General features: G+C 34.4%; 1 protein-coding gene across 1 annotated transcript in view; it reads left to right on the forward strand.

The window, feature by feature from the left end:
* Window positions 1–23,176, forward strand: part of ATRNL1 (attractin like 1) — a 1,097,315-nt gene that overhangs the window by 841,803 nt on the left and 232,336 nt on the right. The window contains exon 27 of the mRNA XM_044665614.1: window positions 13,476–13,583. Coding sequence (XP_044521549.1) covers window positions 13,476–13,583 — 108 coding nt within the window. The remainder of the gene's footprint in view (window positions 1–13,475; window positions 13,584–23,176) is intronic.

Consider the following 23,176-nt stretch of genomic DNA (forward strand, 5'->3'; position numbering starts at 1 on the left):
TACTGGTCACCCTTTTCCTGTGAAGCCCAGAACTCAGTGCTCTACTTTATTAGAGAAGAAAGGTGCTGGCTAACTCCTGTCAGCATAGGGAGAGTAGAATAGGTCTTGATTCAGGGGCATGAAATGCTTTGGGGAAAGATTCTTCTCCACCCATATTACTCAGTACCACTTTTATATTCGCCTGGCCTTTATCCCTGCAGGGGTTGAGTGGAGGGAACTTGGTGTTCAGGAAACACAGAAGCACCCCGAGGATAGTGTCAGGGTCAGTTGTGCTGGTCTGTGGCCCAGGCTGAAAGATTTTATATCCAGCCTCATGACTGTTATGTCTCTGATCAGTCTGACGAGTAGCCGGCATTCTTACTGTCACTCAGCTATTACAATCCTATATCTCATCTCCGTGCCTTTGCTCTCCCCCACATGCTCTCCCTTCTAATCATGCTGCCGACAAACGCTGACTCTGATGGTGGGCAAAGGATTTAATTCCTCCGTCCTCAAGGAGACTTGCGAAAGTTTCAAGTTGCACAGAAGGTGCCATCATGAATTGGTGGAGTGATTTTCAACACCTGGAGTTACCTATTCTGGTGAAATCACCGATCTAGTCCTTGTCCTTATCCCATCTTTTCATGTGTATACATGTTTTGTGAGAGAATTTAAGGTCCTTGAGAGCAAGGATTATTGTGGGTTCTGCCTTCCTATCTGTAGGGCTAGGCCAGTGGTTCCCAAACTTTTTTGGCCTCCCACCCCCTTTCCAGAAAAAAAACTAGCATCCCCTGGAAATTATGAAACTATTTATTGAACTCAGAATAGAATGTAATACAAAAAAAGTGTGGCCATCACCACCCCCCTGGATTGCTGCAGCACCCACCAGGGGGTGGTAGCGCCCACTTTGGGAATCACTGTGCTAGGCACTTAATACTTATTAATGTGACGAAGCAACCATAATATTGGGGGAGAAAAGAGCACTCTCAAGTAATCTGGGTTCTTGCCTGGCTTTGTTACCTTTTACTGTCACTTTGGGAAAGTTACTTATCCTCTTGAATACCCAGATTCCTTGTCTTTAAAGTGAGTATTGAACTAGATAAGTGATTCCCAAAGTGGGCGCTACTGCCCCCTGGTGGATGCTGCAGCAATCCAGGGAGGCAGTGATGGCCACACTTTTTTTTGTATCACATTCTATTCTGAGTTCAATAAATAGTTTCATGATTTCCAGGGGGTGCTAAGTAATATTTTTTTTCTGGAAAGGGGGCTATAGGCCAAAAGAGTTTGGGAACCACTGAACTGGATGATTACTAAGATTCTTTCATATGGAAAATCCAACGCTCTGTTACATTTTGACTTCTGTGCCAGGTTCTCCCTTTCTTAATCTGGCAATCTGGTTGGTCTCCACTGCCTCAACCTTCTTCTCTCTAGTCTATCCTCCACTGATTAATCAAATTGATCTTTGTAAAGCACATCACCCCCCCACCCCTTCGATAAATTCCAGAGGCTCCCTGTTATATGCAGGATCGAATCTTCTATCTTTAAATACCTTCACAACCTAACCCCTTTCTCTCTTTCCAGTCTTTCTTCACCTTCCTTCCTTGTGCTTAGTTATCCAATGATCCCTGCCTCCTTGCCATTCCTCACATAAGAAAAGCTATCACTTAACTGGACATTTTCACTAGATTAGAAAGAAAGCAGAAAACTGGGGAAGAGATTACAGCATTTTTTTTTACTGATTTAGGCCTTATTTCTCCAATATACAAGGAACTAAGACAAAGTTATAAAAATAAGAGGCATTCCTCAGTTAATAAATCATCAAAGGATGTAAAACCCAGTGGAATTGTGCATCAGCTAAGGGCGGGGGGGGAGTTAAGGGGACCTAGGGGAGAGGGAAAGAACATGAAATATATAACTATGGGAAAATATTCTAAATAAAAATTTTAAAAATATTTTAAATAATAATATATAATATATTTATATATTTAATGTATATTATATATTTTATACATATTTAATATATATTATATATTTAATATAAATAAATAATATTTAATATAAATATATAACATTATATATTTAAATAATATATAATATATATTAAATAAAATAAATTTAAAATAATTTAAATTTAAAATAATTTGAAATAACTGAAATAAACTTGATGTAGAACTAAAAAAATAAATCATCAAAGGATAAGAAGAGGCAGTTTTTAAAAAATATTTTTAGAAAAATAAATCAAAGCTATTTTTAGTAATATAAAATGTTCTAAATAACTATTAATAAGATGAATGTAAATTAAAACATCTCTGAGATACTACCTCAAACCTACCAGATTATCTAATATGACAGAAAAGGAAAACAACAAATATTGGAGAAGATGTGGAAAAACTGAGACACTAATGTACTATTGTGGACTGATCCAACCATTCCCAAAATAAATTTGGAAATGTGACCCAATGACAAAAAAACTGCCTATACTTTGATCTACCAATACCATTCATAGGTCTATATCCTAAAGACATAAAAAATTTTTAAAAAAGGAAAAGGACATATTTGGTAGCAAAGAATTAGAAATTGAGGGGAAGTCCAAAAATTGGAGAAGGACTGAAGAAATTGTGCTCTATGATTGTGGTGGAACACTATTGTGCTATAAGAAATGAAATAGCAAGATGCTTTCAGAAAAACCTGAAAAGATTTACATGAATGGATGCAAATCGAAGTAAGCAGAACCAGAGAACATTACAGACAGTAATGGCAATATTGTAAGAATATCCACTGTGAATGACTTAGCTGTTCCCAGTGACACAATATTCTTAGTTCTGAAGGACTCATGGTGAAAAATGCTATCCATTTCCAAAGAAATACTGGTGGAGTCTGAATAATGATGGAAACACATTTTTTCTGTTTTTTTTATAACATAGTTAATATGGAGATAAGTTTTGCATGACTTTGTATGTATAAACTATATCAAATTGTTTGCCTTCTCAAAGAGGGGAAAGGGAGGAAGGGAGAGAATTTGGAATTCAATTTTTTATGTTAAAAAATAATTTAAAACAGCTGAAAATATTTTTAAAGAGGTAAATAAGTTAGCAAGGAAAGCTATTGAGATATAATTATGGAACAAGCATACTGAAAGCAAATCTTCATAGCTCTGAAGACTAAATCAAAAGGACTTCATCTACAAAATATGTTCAAGGCATAAAGTGGTAGCATGCACTTTCTTCATGCATTAGATTTCTTAGAAAAAGAAAGAAATTGTCACAATAATCATTTTGTTTGGAATCAACATGAAGAAAGTTCCTGTTCCAGTTGCATCTGCTCAAAGTGGACAGCCAGTTTTGGTGAGAGTTAAATGAGTTAAGTGCAACAATTTAGCTAATTGAAAGCCTAATCTAATGGTGCCTGGCTTTATAGCAAATCCCGACTCTCAGCAGGCAAGGCAAAAGGGTTCCTGTGTATTAACATTTCTGGAAGCATCTGACATGGAGACAAGGGCAATCAAAAGCTAGACTCTAGTAACAATGAATGAGAATATAAAAGTTATCTCTGTTCATGTGAAAAAAAGTCCATGAAATGTTTTTTCTTTACATGGTTTCTTTAAAAGAGCATCTCATTTCCAGAATATATGTATGTATGTGTATGTGTGTATATTAACCTGTGCATATATAGAATGTGTGTGTAAAGATAAACCTCTGGGGCTGGAAGAGTTTAGAGACCTGACTTTAAGATTGTAACTCTCAAGAGCTAGAAGTATTTGCTGTATGGACAGTCATGATTTATAACATTTACATAGCACTTGAAAGTCTGCAAAGTGCTTTATACATACATATATACATACATATATATATATATATATATATATACACACACACACATACACATGCGCATGCACACACACACATAATCTCATTTGATCCTCACAACACTGTGAGTGAGGTGCAATTATTACCCCCATTTTGTAGATTAAGATACTGAGACCTTCAGGGGTTAACTGACTTGTCCAGGGCTGACACAATTGGATCCGAGGTCTTTCTGATTCTATTTCCAATGTGCTAACCACTCTTCCACATTTTGATTTGTGAATCTTTCTCAAATCCCTTGAATGAACATCAACGTAGGCTTTTGCCTTTATACTATAAATTTAATTAATCTTTTTCAGGAGAGCAGGTAGGTAGCACAGTAGATAAAGAACTAGGCTTTGAAATAGGAACTCCTGGGTCTAAATCTAACTTCAGATACTTCTTAATCTGTGTAACCCTTGGCAACTCACTTTACCCAAACTGCCTAGTTTTTAACCACTCTTTTGCCTTGGAACGAATACTTCATATTGATTCTATGACAGAAGATAAAGGTTTAAAAATGTTTTTACAATAGAATAGTAAAATAAGTAAATAGAAACTATCACTATTAACATGCATAATTCAGAGGCTTTCATATCATTTTTTTAAACAATGAAGTTTGTTATGGAGCCAGACTAAATTCTATACCTATAAAATATCATCTTGGTCCAATATTAATTTATTGGGCTGTATTGAGGAAGTTATAACCATGCCAATGAACTTACCATTAGTTAGACATCATTTGATTCCACTTAATAATAATAATAATAATAATCTAATACATTAATGTTTATAAAGTGTCTTCCATATGTTATTTGATCCTCACAACAACCTTATAAAAATAAGTGCTAATATCTCCACTTTATAGATGGTGAAATTGAGGCAGACAGAGGTAGAGCAAATTGTAATTTCAAATTACTAGTGTTTGAGGCAAAATTTGAACTCAGATTACCTTAATTCAAAGTCTATCACTGAACCACCTAGCTATCTCAATTTCTCTACAAGGAAAAGAATACTGCACATAATATAATATGGATTAAAATGCATACATATAGAGCTGCCCCTATACTATGTAAACTCAATATTCACGCAAATTTGAAAATGTGAGATAGGTTACTAAGGATGGAAGAATGGGATTCATTTTAATTATTTAATAATTAAAGTAATCATTGAGTTCCCTTTACCTCATTAGATATAGATGTAATTCACAGTGGTAAGGAGCTAATGAAATTCATGTAAATGTTTGCAAAGCCTTTGAAAAGGCATGACATTGGAGCAAAATCCATGTATGGTTGAGAATGTATAACTTACTTGCATTTATATTGACTTAACAAATAGAACAAATCCTCTAACTGACAAGAGATCATGTTTTGAAATCTAATTCCCAGGAACCTTCAAAACAAGTTACTAAAACGGCACTGACTGGATTAAGAAGAGTAGCAAAAAGAAAAGGGAACAGATTTGGTTTCTGGTATTTTTTAATAAGAAGATTATTGTGAAATATGCTTATAAACAATGTATTTTGGAAGAGGGACTTAATATAATTCTAAAAACTTGGAGAATGATATATTACTTTAGGATATTTTAACTAATTTCATTAGGATTGTCAATTTGACAGTCAATTAATTGATTTGAACAACCTGGCTGTTCACCTGTGTGCTATCAAAGCTACATGGGTTTTTGTAATCTTCTAGCCCTGTGAATTATTTTGAAAGTCTTGTGAATGGACAGACAGTGCTGTTTTGCTTTTTTTTTTAATTAAAATATTTTATTTTTTATAAAAATTTTCCATGGTTACATGATTCTTGTTTTTACTTTCCCCTTCACCACCACCCCCATATCCAACTCACATTTCCACTGGTTCTACCATGTGTGATCAATCAAGACATATTTACATATTATGGATAGTTTCATTGGTGTGGTCATTTTGTGTCTATATCTCCAACTACTCTGCATTAACCCATGTGTTCAAGCAGTTCTTTTTCTTCTGTGTTTCAACTCCTGTAGCTCTTCCTCTGAATGTGGGTAGCATTATTTTCCATAAATCCCTCAGAATTGTCCTGGGTCATTGCTTTGCTGCCAGTACAGAAGTCCATTACATTCTATTTTACCATAGTATATCAGCCTCTGTGTACAGTGTTCTTCTGGCTCTGCTCCCTTCATTCTGCATCAATTCCTGGAGGTCTTTCCAGTTCACATGGAATTCCTCCAGTTTATCATTCCTTTGAGCACAATAGTATTCCATCACCCGCATATACCACAATTTGTTCAGCTATTCCCCAATTGAAGGGCATACCCTCTTTTTCCAGTTTTTTGCCACCACAAATAGCGCAGCTATAAATATTTTTGTACAAGTCTGTTTATCTATGATCTCTTTGGGGTACAAACCCAGCAATGCTATGGCTGGATTGAAGGGCAGGCAATCCTTTAGAGCTCTTTAAGCAAAATTCCAAATTGCTATCCAGAATGGTTGGATCAGTTCACAACTCTACCAGCAATGCATTAATGTCCCAATTTTGCCACATCCCCTCCAACATTCATTACTCTCCCCTTCTCTTATTTTAGCCAATCTGCTAGGTGTGAGGTGATACCTCAGAGTTGTTTTGATTTGCATTTCTCTAATTATTAGAGATTTAGAACACTTTCTCATGTGCTTATTGATACTTTTGATTTCTTTACCTGAAAATTGCCTATTCATGTCTCTTGCCCATTTATCAATTGGGGAATGGCTTGATTTTTTATGCAATTGATTTAGCTCCCTGTATATTTGAGTAATTAGACCTCTGTCAGAGTTTTTTATTTATAAAGATTTCTTCCCAGTTTGTTGTTTCCCTTCTGATTTTGGTTGCATTATTTTTGTTTGTACAAAACCTTTTTAATTTAATATAATCAAAATTATTTATTTTATGTTTTGTAATTTTTTCTAACTCTTGCTTGGTTTTAAAATTTTCCCTTTCCCATAGATCTGACAGGTATACTATTCTATGTTCGGCTAATTTTCTTATAGTTTCCTTTTTTATATTCAAGTCATTCACCCATTCTAAATTCATCTTGGTATAGGGTGTGAGATGTTGATTTAAACCTAATCTCTCCCATGTTGTTTTCCAATTTTCCCAACAGTTTTTGTCAAATAGTGGATTTTTGTCCCAAAAGTTGGGCTCTTTGTGTTTATCATACACTGTCTTGATGATGTCACTTACCCCAAGTCTATTCCACTGATTCTGCCTTCTGTCTCTTAGCCAGTACCATATTGTTTTGATGACTGCTGCTTTATAGTAAAATTTAATATCTGATACTGCTAGGCCACCTTCCTTCACGTTTTTTTTTCAGTATTTCCCTTGATATTCTTGATCTTTTGTTATTCCAAATGAAATTTGTTATAATTTTTTCTAATTCAGTAAAAAAGTTTTTTTCGTATTTTGATAGGTATGGCACTAAATAGGTAAATTAATTTGGGTAGAATGGTCATTTTTATTATGTTAGCTCATCCTACCAATGAGAAATCAATGTTTTTCCAATTGTTTAGATCTGGTTTTAATTGTTTGGAAAGTGTTTTGTAGTTGTATTCATATAATACCTGTGTTTGTTTTGGTAGATAGATTCCTAAGTATTTTATATTGTCTAGGGTGATTTTAAATGGTGTTTCTCTTTCTACCTCTTGCTGCTGTGATATGTTGCATCAGAGCCTGAGTTCAAGGTTTGTGTTCAAAGTCTGGTTTTTAGCCTCTTGGGGTCTTAAGTCTTTCTGCTCATAGGAGCGTCCTGTTGTGGGGTCCCTTTGTTTGTCTGGATTTGTTTTTATGTCCTCTTGAGGAGTCCTATATGTGGGGGTTAGCAGAGGTCAAGCAGCTGCTTTTTACTCGGCCGCCATCTTAACCTGGAAAACCCAGACAGTGTTGTTTTGATTCCAGACTGTGTGACATGCATTTGTCTCTGTATTGTACGATTTCTATACTACATTTTCTCATGGCAATATGAAAATGGTCCATTGTGTTATGATCGATTTGCTATCTTGGTTTTATCACCTGACTGAAAAATTGACAATAAAGCAGCAATTATAAAGTGGATATATCTATTGTATGATTGCTTTGAGATGTACAGAATGTTAAATTTCATTTCTTATAGAAATCACAATTGCAAAATAATTTATTTCTAAGTCTTAAAGAATTAGTATGAATGAATGGAATGGAAAAATGTCAAAGCTTTTACTATGTGTTAAGTACTGTCCTAAGCACTGGAATATTGATAGAAAAGGCAAGATTAAACCTGCTGTCAAGATCTAATTTAGGAAGGTGATACAAAAGAAAGTTCACCTACAAGAAGAATGGAAAAGCTCCAAAGATTCAGCAATGAGGTTAATAGCAAGGCCCTGGAATTTCTGGGTTACATCAGTAGATTAAGTGACCTACCCCAGAGTGATAAAGCCTAAAGGGACTTTAGAGGGGTTCCAACTGACTCCTCAGGAGAAATATAGTTGATGGTTCCCATCTGTCCAAGGAAGGTGAGCAAACAAATGGAATAAATAGTGGGCAGTTGGGCCTGGAGGAGGAGTCAACGGAAATGGAAGGGGGAAGACTGTCCCCTTGATAGTGGGTCTTCACTCAGCCAAGATGATTGGTCCAGGCCAGCAAGGGAGAAAGATAAATATTGGATTTAAGGTAGCCAGGACAGGTGGGTAAAGGGGAAAGCCAACAGACAAGAGAGTATGAATGTTTGATAGAATGTATTATTTATTTTACTTTTAATAGTGTCCTTTTTTTCAAAGCATGAGAAGTGATCCAAAATCTTTACTTGTGAAAATTTCAAATTGTCTTAGAAATGTGTATCATTAGTTGTAAGGGAAAATGTATTAAAAGTAAAATCCTTCATAAGCCCCTCATAAAAAAGAGTTCTGAAGGTTCTTAGATATATTTTTTATTTAAAAGGATAACATTTATTTGATTTTTAAAAACATCTTTAGGAGAAATGTGGTGCCAAACTGACCTCTGCTCTTCTGGTATTGAGAAAATAAAGGGGCTAAAAACACTGGTGCCTATGGTAGTGACCCTACTTAAAAATCCCCTTTCCTATTTATAGACGTGCGCTTTGTGGTAGCAAACAAACGAAACAAAACAAAACGAAGCAAACAAAACGAGGGTATGCACTTCAATTGAGGAATGGCTGAACAAATTGTAGTATATGTTGGTGAAGGAAAACTATTGTGCTCAAAGGAATAAAGAACTGGAGGAATTCCATGTGAACTAGAATGACCTCCAGGAACTGATGCAGAGTGAAAGGAGCAGAGCCAGAAGAACATTGTACACAGAGACTGATATACTGTGGTAAAATCGAATGTAATGGACTTCTGTACCAGCAGCAATGCAATGATCCAGGACAGCTCTGAGGGATTTATGGAAAAGACGCTACCCACATTCAGAGGAAGGACTGCAGGAGTGGAAACACAGAAGAAAAACAACTACTTGAACACATGGGTTGATGGGAACATGATTTGGGATGTAGAATCTAAATGACCATAGTACAACTATCAATAATATGGAAATAGGTCTTGATCTATAACACATGAAGAAAACAGTGTAAACGTGCATCAGCTACGCGTCAGGGGGTGCAGGGTGGGTGTTGAGAGTGTAAGGAAAGAGTAAGAACATGAATCATGTAACCATGGAAAAAATTTTTCTAAAAAAATAAATAAATGAGTCCAATTGCTAATTTTTTGGGGAAAAAATCCCCTTTCCCCTATTCTGTAATAGAATAATTAGAATATAGAAAATTAGAAATATAGAAACATATAGAAATTAAGCATTTTTCCATAAATATAATACACATATGTTTATATATATATATAAATATATACTTTTTTCTAAATATAGAGATGCTGTGATATAATAATGATAATAAATCAATGTCATATAAGGAGGAAGACATTGATATTTCATAGTCATGGTAAGAATATCACATCACCTTTGCAAAGATGAAAATCTAAGATATTTCAGCTAGATTTCTCTGATTAATATAATCCTTTGATTTTCATGTAAATTTAGTAGAAAAGTTTCTGAATTTCATGGCAAATATTTATTATTCTACCATTAGTTGTTTTACATGTTGTTTTTGGCTTTTTGTGTCTAACTACATTGCAAGCTCTTCATAGGCTGGGGGTCTTGTAATATTTTGGTTTTCTTTTGTAACTCTACTAATAACTAGCATACTATTATCTACTGAGTAAATACTTATTGATCAGTTCATTGATTTGATTGATCACCATAAATGTGGAACTGGAATGAACCTTAGAAACCAACTAGTCCAACTGCTTCATTTTATAGGTTAGGAAACAGAGGCCCGGAGAGATTAAGTGATTTACTCAAAGTGACACAAGAAGTAAGAAGTCATCTGACTCCATATTCAATTTACTTTCCATAGGACTATGCTGCATCCAGATTGGAAAGAGGGAATTATTTTTTTAATGTTGTGGTCTTTCACAAAAATAAACATTTTAATTAACTTGAAATATCCAAGGTGTAGCACTAGTTATCCTCCACGCTATTAGGTGTTCAATTTCAAAGAAATCTATTCTTTGTTGATGGCAGTAGATTTAAAACTTATGGTTTTACTGGCTGGGTATTAATAAATGGGATTTCATAGTTAGAACATGAATTTTAAGGTTTATAAAAGAAATGTATTAAAGTGAATCAGTTTAAGCTTCGTTGATCAGTTAGGCACTTGCTAGAATCTTCTAATCTTAAAAATGCCACCCAAAGTGATTTTTTAAAACTTACTCCTCACTATAATGCAGACATTATGTTCCCAATTATAAAATAAGGAAAATTGAGAGGAAGTGAAATAATTTGCCTATGGCAATAGAAGAAAAAAACAGTGTCAGGAACAAGATTAAAACTTACAGCTTCCTGAAGGCTATTTGTACATGGATATAGTCAAGTTGATTATTTGCAAAAAGATCTGGATAAAAAGACAATAAGTAGTTTGTGCTGATTTTTAAAAAGCTTAAGTTAAGATTTTTTGTTTGTATATGATTTTTTCAATATTTAACTTTTCTTATATTAAGAGTAATATTAGATAAATGAATCATGTTTGCTTTTTACTTTGACCAAAACAATTCTTTATGTCTCCTAATAAATATAAACTTATTTCTTAAATATTTTCTTTTCTATTTTTCTTGCTCCGAATGTTTCCATGTTAATGTTTTTAAAAGAATAAAAATTCTCAAGTTATTTTGTAGACAAATAACTACAAAATATTTTTACTATGTTGTCAAAATTACTATGTTGAAAGTATTCAATTCAAACTTTCATATGGTATTTTCTTTTAGCTGTTGTTATATCATAAGGAATTTTCTTAATAGAATCTCCTAATCCTTTATATGATTACATTCAAAGGTTGTACACTATGAGAATTATCTTAAAATAAACTTTAAACCAGTATGATGGGAAATACTCTAAGAATGCTATCAAGAAACAAAATTTTAAAACTCACTATATAGAGAACAATATTTTTTATAATGGAAAAAGTAGGAAACAACCTACTTGTCGAACATTTGGAATGTACCTCGTATATCAAACAAATTCGTATATCAATGATATGGGATATTTTGATCTAATTAAACATATAACTTTATGTTTAATTATGTCTCTAAGAGAGATGCAGAATTTTAGAGAAAATGATGCAATTTTAGACAGTAGAAAGAAATACCATTTTACACACTGATTAGGAGTAGATATATCCATAAAATCTGACCTATCATTTTATTGGGTAGGGAATTGCTTGTGGGAAAAATCATTTTTACCAAAGAAAATTGGTTACTGTTTAACTTAAAATGTTAGAGGATTCCCCATGGCACCAAAATGTTATGTGACTACACAGAATGTGTCCAAGATTCATAATAACAATAACAATAATTGGGCAAATATACATTTTATAGCCCTTCATATGTACTAAAGACTTTCCAATTATTCTCTTTTCTTATCAGAAAAACCCTGGAAGATAAGTGCTATGATTTTCCCATTTTACAGATGAGAAGCTGAGATAAACAAGCGACTAGTTCAAGATTACAAAGCTAGTTTCTAACCACTGTGGCACTTCTGTCTCTGTCTAGGACACACACACACACACACACACACATACACACACACGCACACAAATGCACACACACGCACACACACACACACACGCTCCAAAGCTGACTTTATAACCACTATAAATGCGTATATGTGTGTGTGCACAGGATACATATAATGCATATATGTACACACAGAGAGAACTATATGCATTATATATTCTAGATGTATGTATATCTGTATATCATATAAAAAGTACAATGTTGCATATATATATATATATAAATATATATGCCAAATAAATACTATGTAAATATATGCCAAAAACAGTATGGGAATAAAGGAGTAAATAGATAACAATGCAAACATGGTAGGAAAAGAAAAACTGATATGTTGTTAATGTTATTTGTATATTAAAACTTGCTTTTTTATATAAAGGTATTTAATTGGTTTTCCTTACAATTTAAGTTAAATTTCATAATTATTTTTAAGGCCAGTTGTTAATTTTTTTAACATGTATAGATAGTCCCACATTACTGTGCAGAGTGAAACAGGCTCTGTTTAAAAGTCTGCTTTTCCCCAATGATATGATATTCTTCTCATTTGAAGGAACATTTAATTGCACTGCTCATCCACTTTAAATATTTAATAATCCTTTTATTAGTTGCAAGGAACGAAAGAGATAAGATTTGTAATACCTAATCTTTCCCATCAATTTTTTGTTATCATGACTTAATGAATATTATAATTACAGGTAAAGGCAAAAATATAAATTAGTTTAGTGTTCTTGATTGAGACTGGCTTGCAAGCTTATTGGCTCCTATTTGAGTTAAGGAGTCCAAGGAAATGATGGGCTTTTTAAAAATATTTGAAACAATAGTTCCGCTAATTACATAACCTTCTTTTAGTTTAAAACATGGACATGGAGGCTATGAATAAGGCTGGAAATACTGTTACTAATTTCCTGGGGAATCTGCATACTTATAAGACTTGTTCTGAGAAGTATGACAACACTTAAGTATCTTTTCTCATCTTTTTAAAACAGCTATTTATTTTCAGTAAGGATAAAACATAATTTGTTTCATTAAGAGAAAAAATAAATTTTATCATTGCCATCATATAAGCAGTTTGCATTTAGATAGCAACTTCTACCTGATATTTCTTAATGTTTTTTAACACATTTCTTTACACTTAGAGGGAAAAAAAAAAAAACATTTATGGTGGGACTCCCTCTTGGGAAAAATGGAATGCTATTTGGTGGAAATTAGGTTTAGACTAGTTTTTTATACCATATACCACAATAATCTCCCAAAAAGGTTGTCATTTTTTAAAATAAGAGAACCAGAAAAGAATGGTACTGCTTCTTTTATTCTTCGAGAATGCATTTCATTAGCAAGTCCCTTTGTAAGGGCTGTATATTTGAATGCTTCATGAACATATAACTCAGGACCCAGGGGAAGGACGGCACTCATCTTTAAAGATATGGTTATGAATATGGAGATGTCTAGTACCTGTACTTTTATTGTTGGATTCAATACATGTATCAAAACACATCTATTTTAAAACAAACTATTTTAACCCCCTCCAGCAACTACTTCGAGAGCGACAGCAGATGGCCAGCCGCCCCTTTGCTTCTGTTGACGTAGCTGTGGAAGTCAGAACTGAACAAACAGACTTTCTACGAGGGACATTAGAGGTAGGAACAGGGATGCTGAAAGGGGACCGGGATGATTTGCATATTTATGCTGCATCTCTCATCTACATCTGCTTCTGAAACCAAGCAGAGTCTGATTACCTCTTCTTGACAAGACTCAGCTACATATGTTATGCCATTTCCAAGGCACAGAGTTGTAATAGCATGACATGAGCTGCAACAAAAGCCACTGGAGAATCTATTAGCCTAGGCTAGAGTGACAGTCTGATCACCTGGCTGCCTTTCATTGACAGATAGGAGCTGAAGGAATTTCAGACATAGGCATGACGGAGCTAGGCAACCAGCCTCATATGTTTAGTCCTTGGAGGACACATTGCCCCCTAGTTAACAAATCACATCTATCTTAATTAACAAAGTTTTCTGGAAAAGGAGGGCATGTGTTCTATTTTAATTATGTAGTTTCATTGTTTTAAGGAGTATAGAATATGGTGAATATTTTCATTTGTGGTTAATGACTGTGTTATTACATTTTTATTGCAAATGCATAAATACTGTACAGTGAAATAGAAATCATTATATGCAAGTCAGTGTGGTATCAGCATCGTGTAATAATGCATGAAATGGTTTCTGAGCATGGGAACAAAAAGTGGAAGGGAAATTTATAAGGTGTGATTTATGATTAATCAGAGTATATTGATGCATTGTAATTAATTGCATTCTATTACTCTTTATTTATGATTACTAGATATGGTTAAATCGTTTTTTTTTAAATGAGGGTATCATCACAGCAGACATATTGGAATCTTTTAGAATTTATCCTGCTCCTGTTTGTTGAATTGTTTTACTATCTGTAACATTACCTTTTTCTAAGAAAATACGGTGGGGAGAGATTGTTTCAGAAATTGTAATTTTAGTAGACACCAAAAATGAAAATAACATAATAATTTTCATATTATTTACACACAATTACAAATAATTCTAACAATATGTTCACACCTTGAATATAAAATATTATTAACCCTTATTGGCATTATAATGGAGAATTTCTTGAAGATCGTGTGAACTTTTCTTCTTTTGATTATTTGGACATCTTTGCCAAAGATCTCATGTTAAAGCTAATGTTGTGTGCCTTCCCATGCTCTGCCCACCTCTCAAGTCAGGAATAGTTTGCAAAGTTTATAATGAAGCTATACTTCCTCTCAGTTAACAAAAATTGAGACAGTATTGATAAATTGAGGGACAGTATTTATTTTATATTGTTTTACCATTACCACACATTTCTTTTATCAAAGTTGCTTAATAAGTAGGATAAAACAGGCTCTTTGAATGTTATCCCTCTCATAGGAATGTGGATGCATTTGATATAAAGAGCTCTGGATCTGAAGTCTGAAATTAGTGTCATAATTTTGACATTTACCAGGTGTGTGGCCCTGGACCAGGCACCTTACCCTGGTGAACCTCCATTTCATCTGAAGATAATAACACTTGAGCTATCTATTCTAAAAAAATAGTATGTCAAAGTACTTTGTAAACTCAAAAGTACATATTATTAAGAATGTATATGTGTGTTACACATTTTAATTAATATTATTATTAGCATAAAATGTTAGAAATAAGAGGAACCTTTAAGATCTTCTAATGTAATCTCCAATTACTGATGAGAAAATTGAGGCACAGAGCTAAAGCTCTCTCAGCTCTGCCAGTTTCTAATAAAATACCTTGTCTTTCTTCTCTCATGAGGTGATAGTAATATTAGCATCACAGTAATTAGAGTACATTAAAAGTTACAATATATGAATGTGAGAAAAAAAGAAAGAGGAAAACAAGACTCAAAGAACTAGATGATTCCAACACCGAATAACTCAGCTTCCTCTACTTCCACTAATAAGACCCTAATTTTGAGAGGGCAAATTAGAAGAAAAAAACTGTTAGCATAAAGACTATTAGCATACTTCAAGAGAACCTTTTTTCCTCCCACGAGGAATCATGTTTCTCTCTTTTGGTGCTACCTTTATATTACCTTATAAAATGTATAGTATCAAGATATTACTATTAAGTTGCCTGAGTATTGGTCTGCTCTCATCATCTCTGAGAGACTTCATCTCTTGAAGAGGAGATGGCACTGATGGGGCAAGAGCTGCAGGATAGCTCAGCTCTCTTCAAATGAACAGGCTCCCAGCCTTCTCTTCAGCCTGTGGACAAAGCAAAGATTCCCAAACCGCAGGGTCTCAGGGCATCTGCCTTTCACACTGAACTCTTACTGGCTTCTTAATTGCTCCTGTTGCTTTCTGGACTGTTTTCCTTCTGGATTCTTAACTGCCTCTTAATGGCTCAAATTAGTGCCTTCTCATCGGCAGTGAATCATCTTTCACTTATGAGATAAAACTCATGAATTCTACCTTTCAGTTATGTAACCCAAAGTGCTTTTAATCTATCCACAATCCACACAGTTGTGTCATCTACTACTTTATGAGTTTTTAACTTGTCAAACTCTAAAAACAGATAAGTGCAAATGATTTGAGGGACCACAATGCTCTGCAGCCTCAGTATCCTCTTAATCCTCAGATATTCTCAGTACATTTATTTGAAGAGAAGTTTTCTCTCAGTCCTTCACATAATCTATGGCTCTCTTTACGTTGTAAATGAAAAGCTGTGCTTATTTCTATATGGATTTTATGAGATTTTCATGAATAAAAGTTTTTTGCCTCTTTCACCAGCCAATTTGATCACATTCAAAATGGGGAGAACCTTGCATCCTTTCCAAGTTGATGCTATCCTTTTTTTCTTCATATAAATATTACTTCTCTGCTCCTTTTAGCAACTGAACTGCTTGTGTACAAAAAGGCAGTACCTCACACCTATAATAGTAAACAAAAATGGATTTCTTTTTATAGGAGCAAATGTGCTTCTGAAAAGTATAATATGACTTGAATTGTACTTTAAATGCATTACGAGAATGTTTTTTTCCTCCAAGCTCACCAAGGAAGTTATGTACCTGTTTGTAAAGTGGAGAAATTTCTTATAATGGGAATAATTATCATTTAATGGATTTGTTTTATGAATTTGAAGTTTTTATTATAAATATTCTTAAGACAGAACACACATGTCTGATAGTGTTTCAAAATACACCAAATATAAAGCATAATCTAAAATTAAAGGATATATGTGTGCGTTATATATATACATATATATATGTATATATATACATATTTGTTTTGGGAAAATACCAATATATATAATGAAAAATAATACCTATGTCAGACTGTAATTTATACTATCTATATTTGGAGTCTATATCTAGCACAGTAAAATGTGACAATGGTGGAAAGAAGAGATAGGACATAATAATTCATTGAATGTGATGTAAGACGGGAAAGAAGATGGCTAGTTTTAAATGAATGGTAAGGTCTTGATTCCAATGACAGAAAAATCCAAGCCAGGAGGATTAGCAAGTTTAAGAGGAAAAGGTAGGAAGAGTGGGTAAGATGATTAATTAACTTTTTGATATGTTGAATTTGTGATTTCTGACAGGAAATTCATATGAAGTGGGATACCAACAAGTTAGAAATTAGGGTCTGGAACATGAGAGAAAGAACAATGCCAAAGATGAATCTGTGTAGAGATGATTATTTTCTAAGTACTTTTGTCATCTTCTGTAATCTGCCCATCAGACTATGAGACAGATCAGATTTTATTATCTTTGGTAGATTGAGAAACAAAAAGCACATAGACAAATAAAATTACTTTCTCAAGACAGCAGAGCTCTTAAGAAGGCCACTTCTAGAATCACACAGCCCATGAAAGGATCTTTCAAATCATCAGGTGTGACCTCCTCATTTTACAGATAATTTAAATAAGATGCAGAGAGGTTATTTGATTTTCCCAAGGTCACATAAATAGTGCAAAGTTCTGATTTGAATGCAGATCCTCTGTTTCCAAATACAGCTCCCCTAAGAGCACTGCCCTTCATGAGACTATTTTTACCACTACTGTGTTCCTGCACACATGATACCATACTGAAATAAGTGAGTCATTTCATGTACCCCATATTTTCAAGAGCTCAAGATGTGTTCAATTCAGACCAGATAAAATTGACTAAGACCCTCAGGCTTAACAATGGCTCTAGATCTGGAATTTTGTTGTTATTGTTAAGCAGAAGTCAATTAAAGTTCATGTAGTGCTTTTTGATTGAAGTGCTCAAACAGTCCTTGATGATTGTAGGTCTTCAGCAAGGACTTTCAATGGGAAAGTTATTGGCTATGCCTTAGTATCTGAGACAATGCCAGTGGTTGTCACTGTATCGTAAATTGCCATAAAGATATCAGAGTGATTTACTCAGCTGCAATAAACTCAGCACATGAGCTTTCTGTTATTTTTATATTTGAAGTTCATCTTAAAAGTCACTTTTACAATTTTCCCCTCCTAATAAAGCACCCTAACTTGCTTTACAAACAAACCTAGTTTAAACAGGTTTTATCTGGAGATTTAATTTAAATCATATAATGAGCAATTTTAAAAGCTAAAGTTGCAGCATATTTTATTTTAACCAAAAAGGAAACTGTACTCATGTCCAATTAATGTTTCATGCTGCTTCTCCTCTCACCTTCCTCTCCACCCCCAAAGACAATAAGAGTATTTTTACCATTGTTTTCATTTAAAACCTTTTTTTAGGGACAGCATGATGCATTGGAAAGAGACTTGAACTTACCTGGATGTGAGTTTAAATCCTTGCTCTGCTGCTTCTTCCATGTGTGACCTCGTATAAGTCAGTTAACTTCTCTAGGTCTCAGTTTCCTCATCTGCAAATTGAAGAGTTTGAATTAAATAACCTTTGAGGTACCTTCCCCCTCAAGAGCTAAGCACCTTGAGAATAGGGATTTGCCTAACACAAAGTAGATATTAAATAATTTCTTGATTTTATTGATCATAGAATCTATCCCGACCCTCATCTGACCCCTGATTCCTTACTTTTTTTGTTTCTTTTACTTAGACTCTAGTTGTAGGGAAATACATATATTTTAGTTAGGAAGGAGGCTGACCTAGAGGAGGTGCCAATGAATAATGCATCCCCCATCCCTCGACCAGAAAAGCTTCTCATTTGTATTCCATCTTTTCTTTGGCTTTCCCAACAGCAGTAATTTTGATATCACATTGAGATCAATTGCCTAGTATATTAGGACAGTTCAACCTGGGCTGTTTTTATAAGAAACCTCTTTCCCAAGGTGACAGACAGACTGTTAATATCTTTGCCAGAGAGAGAAACCAACAGCTCCCATGCTAAGAGCATTATTGGCATCGCTCCCAGATCAGCCTGCACTGGGGTCTGCCACTATTGGCCACAACTTCAGTTCTCTCATTTTGTTTCTAGTCCATCATCCTCTTAGACTATTAGTTCTTGTAACTAAATCAGCTACCGAACCAATGCTGCCTTTTTCTAGTATTCTTCCTTTTTTTTAACTTCTGAAATAACAAAAAAAGCTTTAATTTGGTTGTGAGAATCACAACTTCATCTATGAACAAAGGTTCTTGATCATTTGGTGTATTAGACATCTTTGGAAATCAGGTAAAACCTTTGGACCCCTTCTCAAAATAGTTCTTTGAAATGTATAAAATAAAGTAAAGGATTACAAAGAAAATGGTTTTTATTGAATTATACTTGTAAAAACATGTATTTCTAAATATGCATATGTAAATACATATATGCATGTGTATACATATAGTGTGTGTATTGCATCTATGTATGTATGTGTGTGCATATGCATGTATGTTTGAATGGTTCACAGGTAGTTGTGAAAAATTCCCACCTTAATAGAACATTGGAGATCAAATGAATATTTACCAAGGAAGATTTCATGAGTTTTATCTCATAAGTGAAATATGAGTCACTGCCTATGAGAAGGCACTAATTTGAGCCATTAAGAGGCCAGAAAGCAACAGGAGCACATTGGTCTTTCCAGCTCTTTTTTTAAATCCTCCTATTCACCATTCTTTACAGCATAATAGTATTCCATCACCATCATATACCATAATTTGTTCAGCCATTCCCCAACTGAGGAACATCCTTTTAGTTACCTATTTTTGCCAGCACAGAAAGAAGAGTTATAAATATTTTTGTGCAAACAGGTCCTTTAGCATTTTTTTTATCTCTTTGGAATACAGACCTAGTAGTGATATTACTAGATCAAAAGGAACACAGAACACATTCTTTTATAGCTCTTTGGTCATAATTCTAAATTGCCCTCCAGAATGATTGGATCAGTTCACAACTTTACCAGCAATTAATTAGTGTCCCAATTTTGCCACATCCACTCCAACATTTATAATTTTCCTTTACTGTTATATTGGTCAATTTGATGGGTATGAATTGGTACCTATAAATATGAAAAATGATAAAGGCTGCTATAATAATATAAATTAGTATTTTAATTAAAGCCATGCTGATAGATAAAGTTATTAGACCACGCGCTTGTAAGAATTCAAAACCTGCCGCCCTCGCCATTACTGTCTCCTGTCTCCTCCCTAATCTGCTGGCCAAGAGGCCACTCCCTCCTAACCCAGGAGATTTAAACTCTTCTCTGCGGCAACGTAGGCCTCCCCACGCCCAAAGAACCGGAAACGGAAACCCGTTGGACCACGGGAAATGTAGTTTGATACATTTCCCAAATTTCACTTTTACATACCTCAGTGTTGTTTTAATTTGCATTTCTCTAATCAAAAGGGATTTGGAACATTTTTTCATATGATTATTGATAACTTCAATTTTTTCATCTGAAGACTGTTTATTCATATATTTGGACCATTTATCAACTGGGGAATGGCTTGGATTCTTATAAATTTGACTTAGTTCTTTATATTTGAAAAAGTAGACCTCTTTCAGAGAAATCTGTCATAAACATTTTTCCCTGTTTATTGCTTCACTTCTAATCTTGGTTGCATTGGCTTTGTTTGTATATATTTAATTTAATATATTTAATATATTTTAATTTATTTATTTTAATTTAATATATTTAAAATTATTCATTGTACAACTTGTTCTCTATCTCTTGTTTGGTCATTAATTCTTCCTATCTCGATCTCTATCTCTTGTTTGGTTCTCTATCTCTTGTTTGGTCATTAATTCTTCCCTTCTCCATAGATCTGAGTAAACTATTCCATGTTCCTCTAATTTACTTATAATAGCATCCTTTATGTTAAAATCATATACCTATTTTGACCTTATCTTGTTTTAGGACCATGATGGCAAACCTATGACATATGTGCCCAAAAGGGCACACAGAGCCCTCTCTGTGGACATGCCTGTAGTCACCCACCAGAGTTTATTACTAGAAAGCCAGAGGGACTTGGGGTGGAGCCATTCCCCTCCCTCCTCTCCATGGACCTGAGGACATTAATTACTTTACCTGCCCCTCTGTCCAGCAGCCCAATAGGAGAGCTTCCTTTCTTCCCTCTCTGGTGTAAGGGGGCATGTGGGGGGCAAAGTAGAAGGGGCAGGCATGGCACTTGGTCTCAGGGGTGGGATGGAGTTATGGCCCAGCACTCCATCTATAAAAGGCTTGTCATCATTAGTATAGGGTATGAGATATTGATATAAACCTAATTTTTTCCAGACTATTTTACAATTTTCCCAGAAGTTTTTCCTCAAAACAACTCTTCTTCCCAAAGCTGGGATCATTGGGTTTTTCAAACTCTAGATTGCTGAGGTCATTTAACCCTACTCTATTCCATTGATCTACCCTTCTTTTTCTTAGCCAGAACCAGACTGTTTTAATGATTACTGCTTTATAGTACAATTTAAGGTCTGGTATTGCTAGACTACCATCCTTCACATTTTTTTCATTAGTTTCCTTGATATTCTTGACCTTTTGTTCTCCCAGATACATTTTGTTATTATTTTTTTCTAGTTCTGTAAAACAGTTTTTGGTAGTTTGATAGGAATGGCACTGGATAAGTAAATTAATTTAGGTAGGATTGAGTTCAGAAAAAAATCTGGAAATACTTACATGGACTAATAGAGAGAGAAATAAGTAGAACCAGGAGAGCATTGTACACAATCACAATGGTATTGTGTGATGAACTGTGAATGATATGGCTATTCTCAGCAATACAGTGATCCAAGATAGTTTTAAAGATTCATGATGAAAAATGCCGTCTACTTCTAAAGAAAGAACTGATGAAATCTGAAAGCAGACCCAAACATTACTATATTTCTCTTTTTTCTTTTAGTTTTTTTGAGTGTTTTCTGCAAAATGACTATAAATGTTTTACATATTTGCACATGTAAAATCTAAATCAGATTACTTACCATCTCAGGAGAGGGAGGAAAAGAAGGGAGGGAGGGAGAGAATTTGAAACTCAAAATTAAAAAAAAAAAAAAAGGAATGTTAAAAATTGTTTTCACATGTAATTGGGAAAAGCAAAATGTTATTAAAAAAAGAAAGTTCAGCTTATGTGTCATATGCTTCCTAAGGAAACTTTGTTATTAGTTATACCTTCCTCAAATATCATGTATATTCTTTTCTGTTCACATGTAATACCTCCTTCCCCCAGAGAACAGAAACATCTTAGGTGTGGGATCAATTTTTCACCTTTTGTTTTTGCATCCTCAACATTCAACCCAGTTCTTTACATATAATAGGTCCTTAATAAATGCCTCTGGCCTTGTTTCAGATTGGATTGGAAAAGCTTCAGTTATAAAAGACTTAAGAGGGGACAGCTGGGTAGCTGAGTGGATTGAGAGCCAGACCTAGAGATGGGAGGCCCTAGGTTCAAATCTAGCCTCAGACACTTCCCAGCTGTGTGACCCTGAGCAAGTCACTTAACCCCCATTGCCCACCCTTACCACTCTTCTGCCTTGGAGCCAATACACAGTATTGACTCCAAGACTGAAGGCAAGGGCTTTAAATAAATAAATAAACTAATGAATGAATGAATGAATGAATGAATGAATGAATGAATGAATAAGTAGAAGACTTAAGATCATCTCTATCTCCTAACTGCCTGTTAGGGTGGAATCAATCAATCAGATCTATTAAGAGCTTACAATAGGTGAAACCTTGTCTGAGATGCAGGGGACAAAAATAAGGGAGTATCTTTTAATCAACTTTAATTAGAGGATTATGTCACCACTGAGTAAGTTCCTGACTAGATTTAATCTCTTTATATAAAAAACTTGGGGATTTGTTTCCAATCTTCAATAGCTACTCCAAGCAACATCCCTCAAATTGCTACCTGTTTATACTGTGTTCTTGGGAAGTGGTATAATTGACTGTTTTGTTGTTCTTTCCAACTAAAACTCCATTTAACCTTGTTTACCTCCATTTCCTCATCTGTGAAATAAGCTAGAGAAAGAAATGGCAAACCACCTGCAGTGTCTTTGCCAAGAAAACCTCAAATGGCTTGGCAAAGAGTTGAGTATGACTAATTGACTAAGCAACAAAAAAGTCAATATGGAGCCCACAGAGTTTTGACATCACTGCACTATATCCCATTGTTTCTCCATTGGTACAATGGTTTTAATCAAACACCAGCCATTGCATGAGACAATCAGATCAAAGATGTAGAGCTGGAAGGAACCTTAACTGAAATTTATACCCATCCCCATTTTACATATTAAGGGTTGAGCCAAGGAGAAAGTA

The sequence above is a fragment of the Gracilinanus agilis genome, chromosome 2 (genome assembly GCF_016433145.1).
Source record: "Gracilinanus agilis isolate LMUSP501 chromosome 2, AgileGrace, whole genome shotgun sequence".
NCBI lineage: Eukaryota > Metazoa > Chordata > Mammalia > Didelphimorphia > Didelphidae > Gracilinanus > Gracilinanus agilis.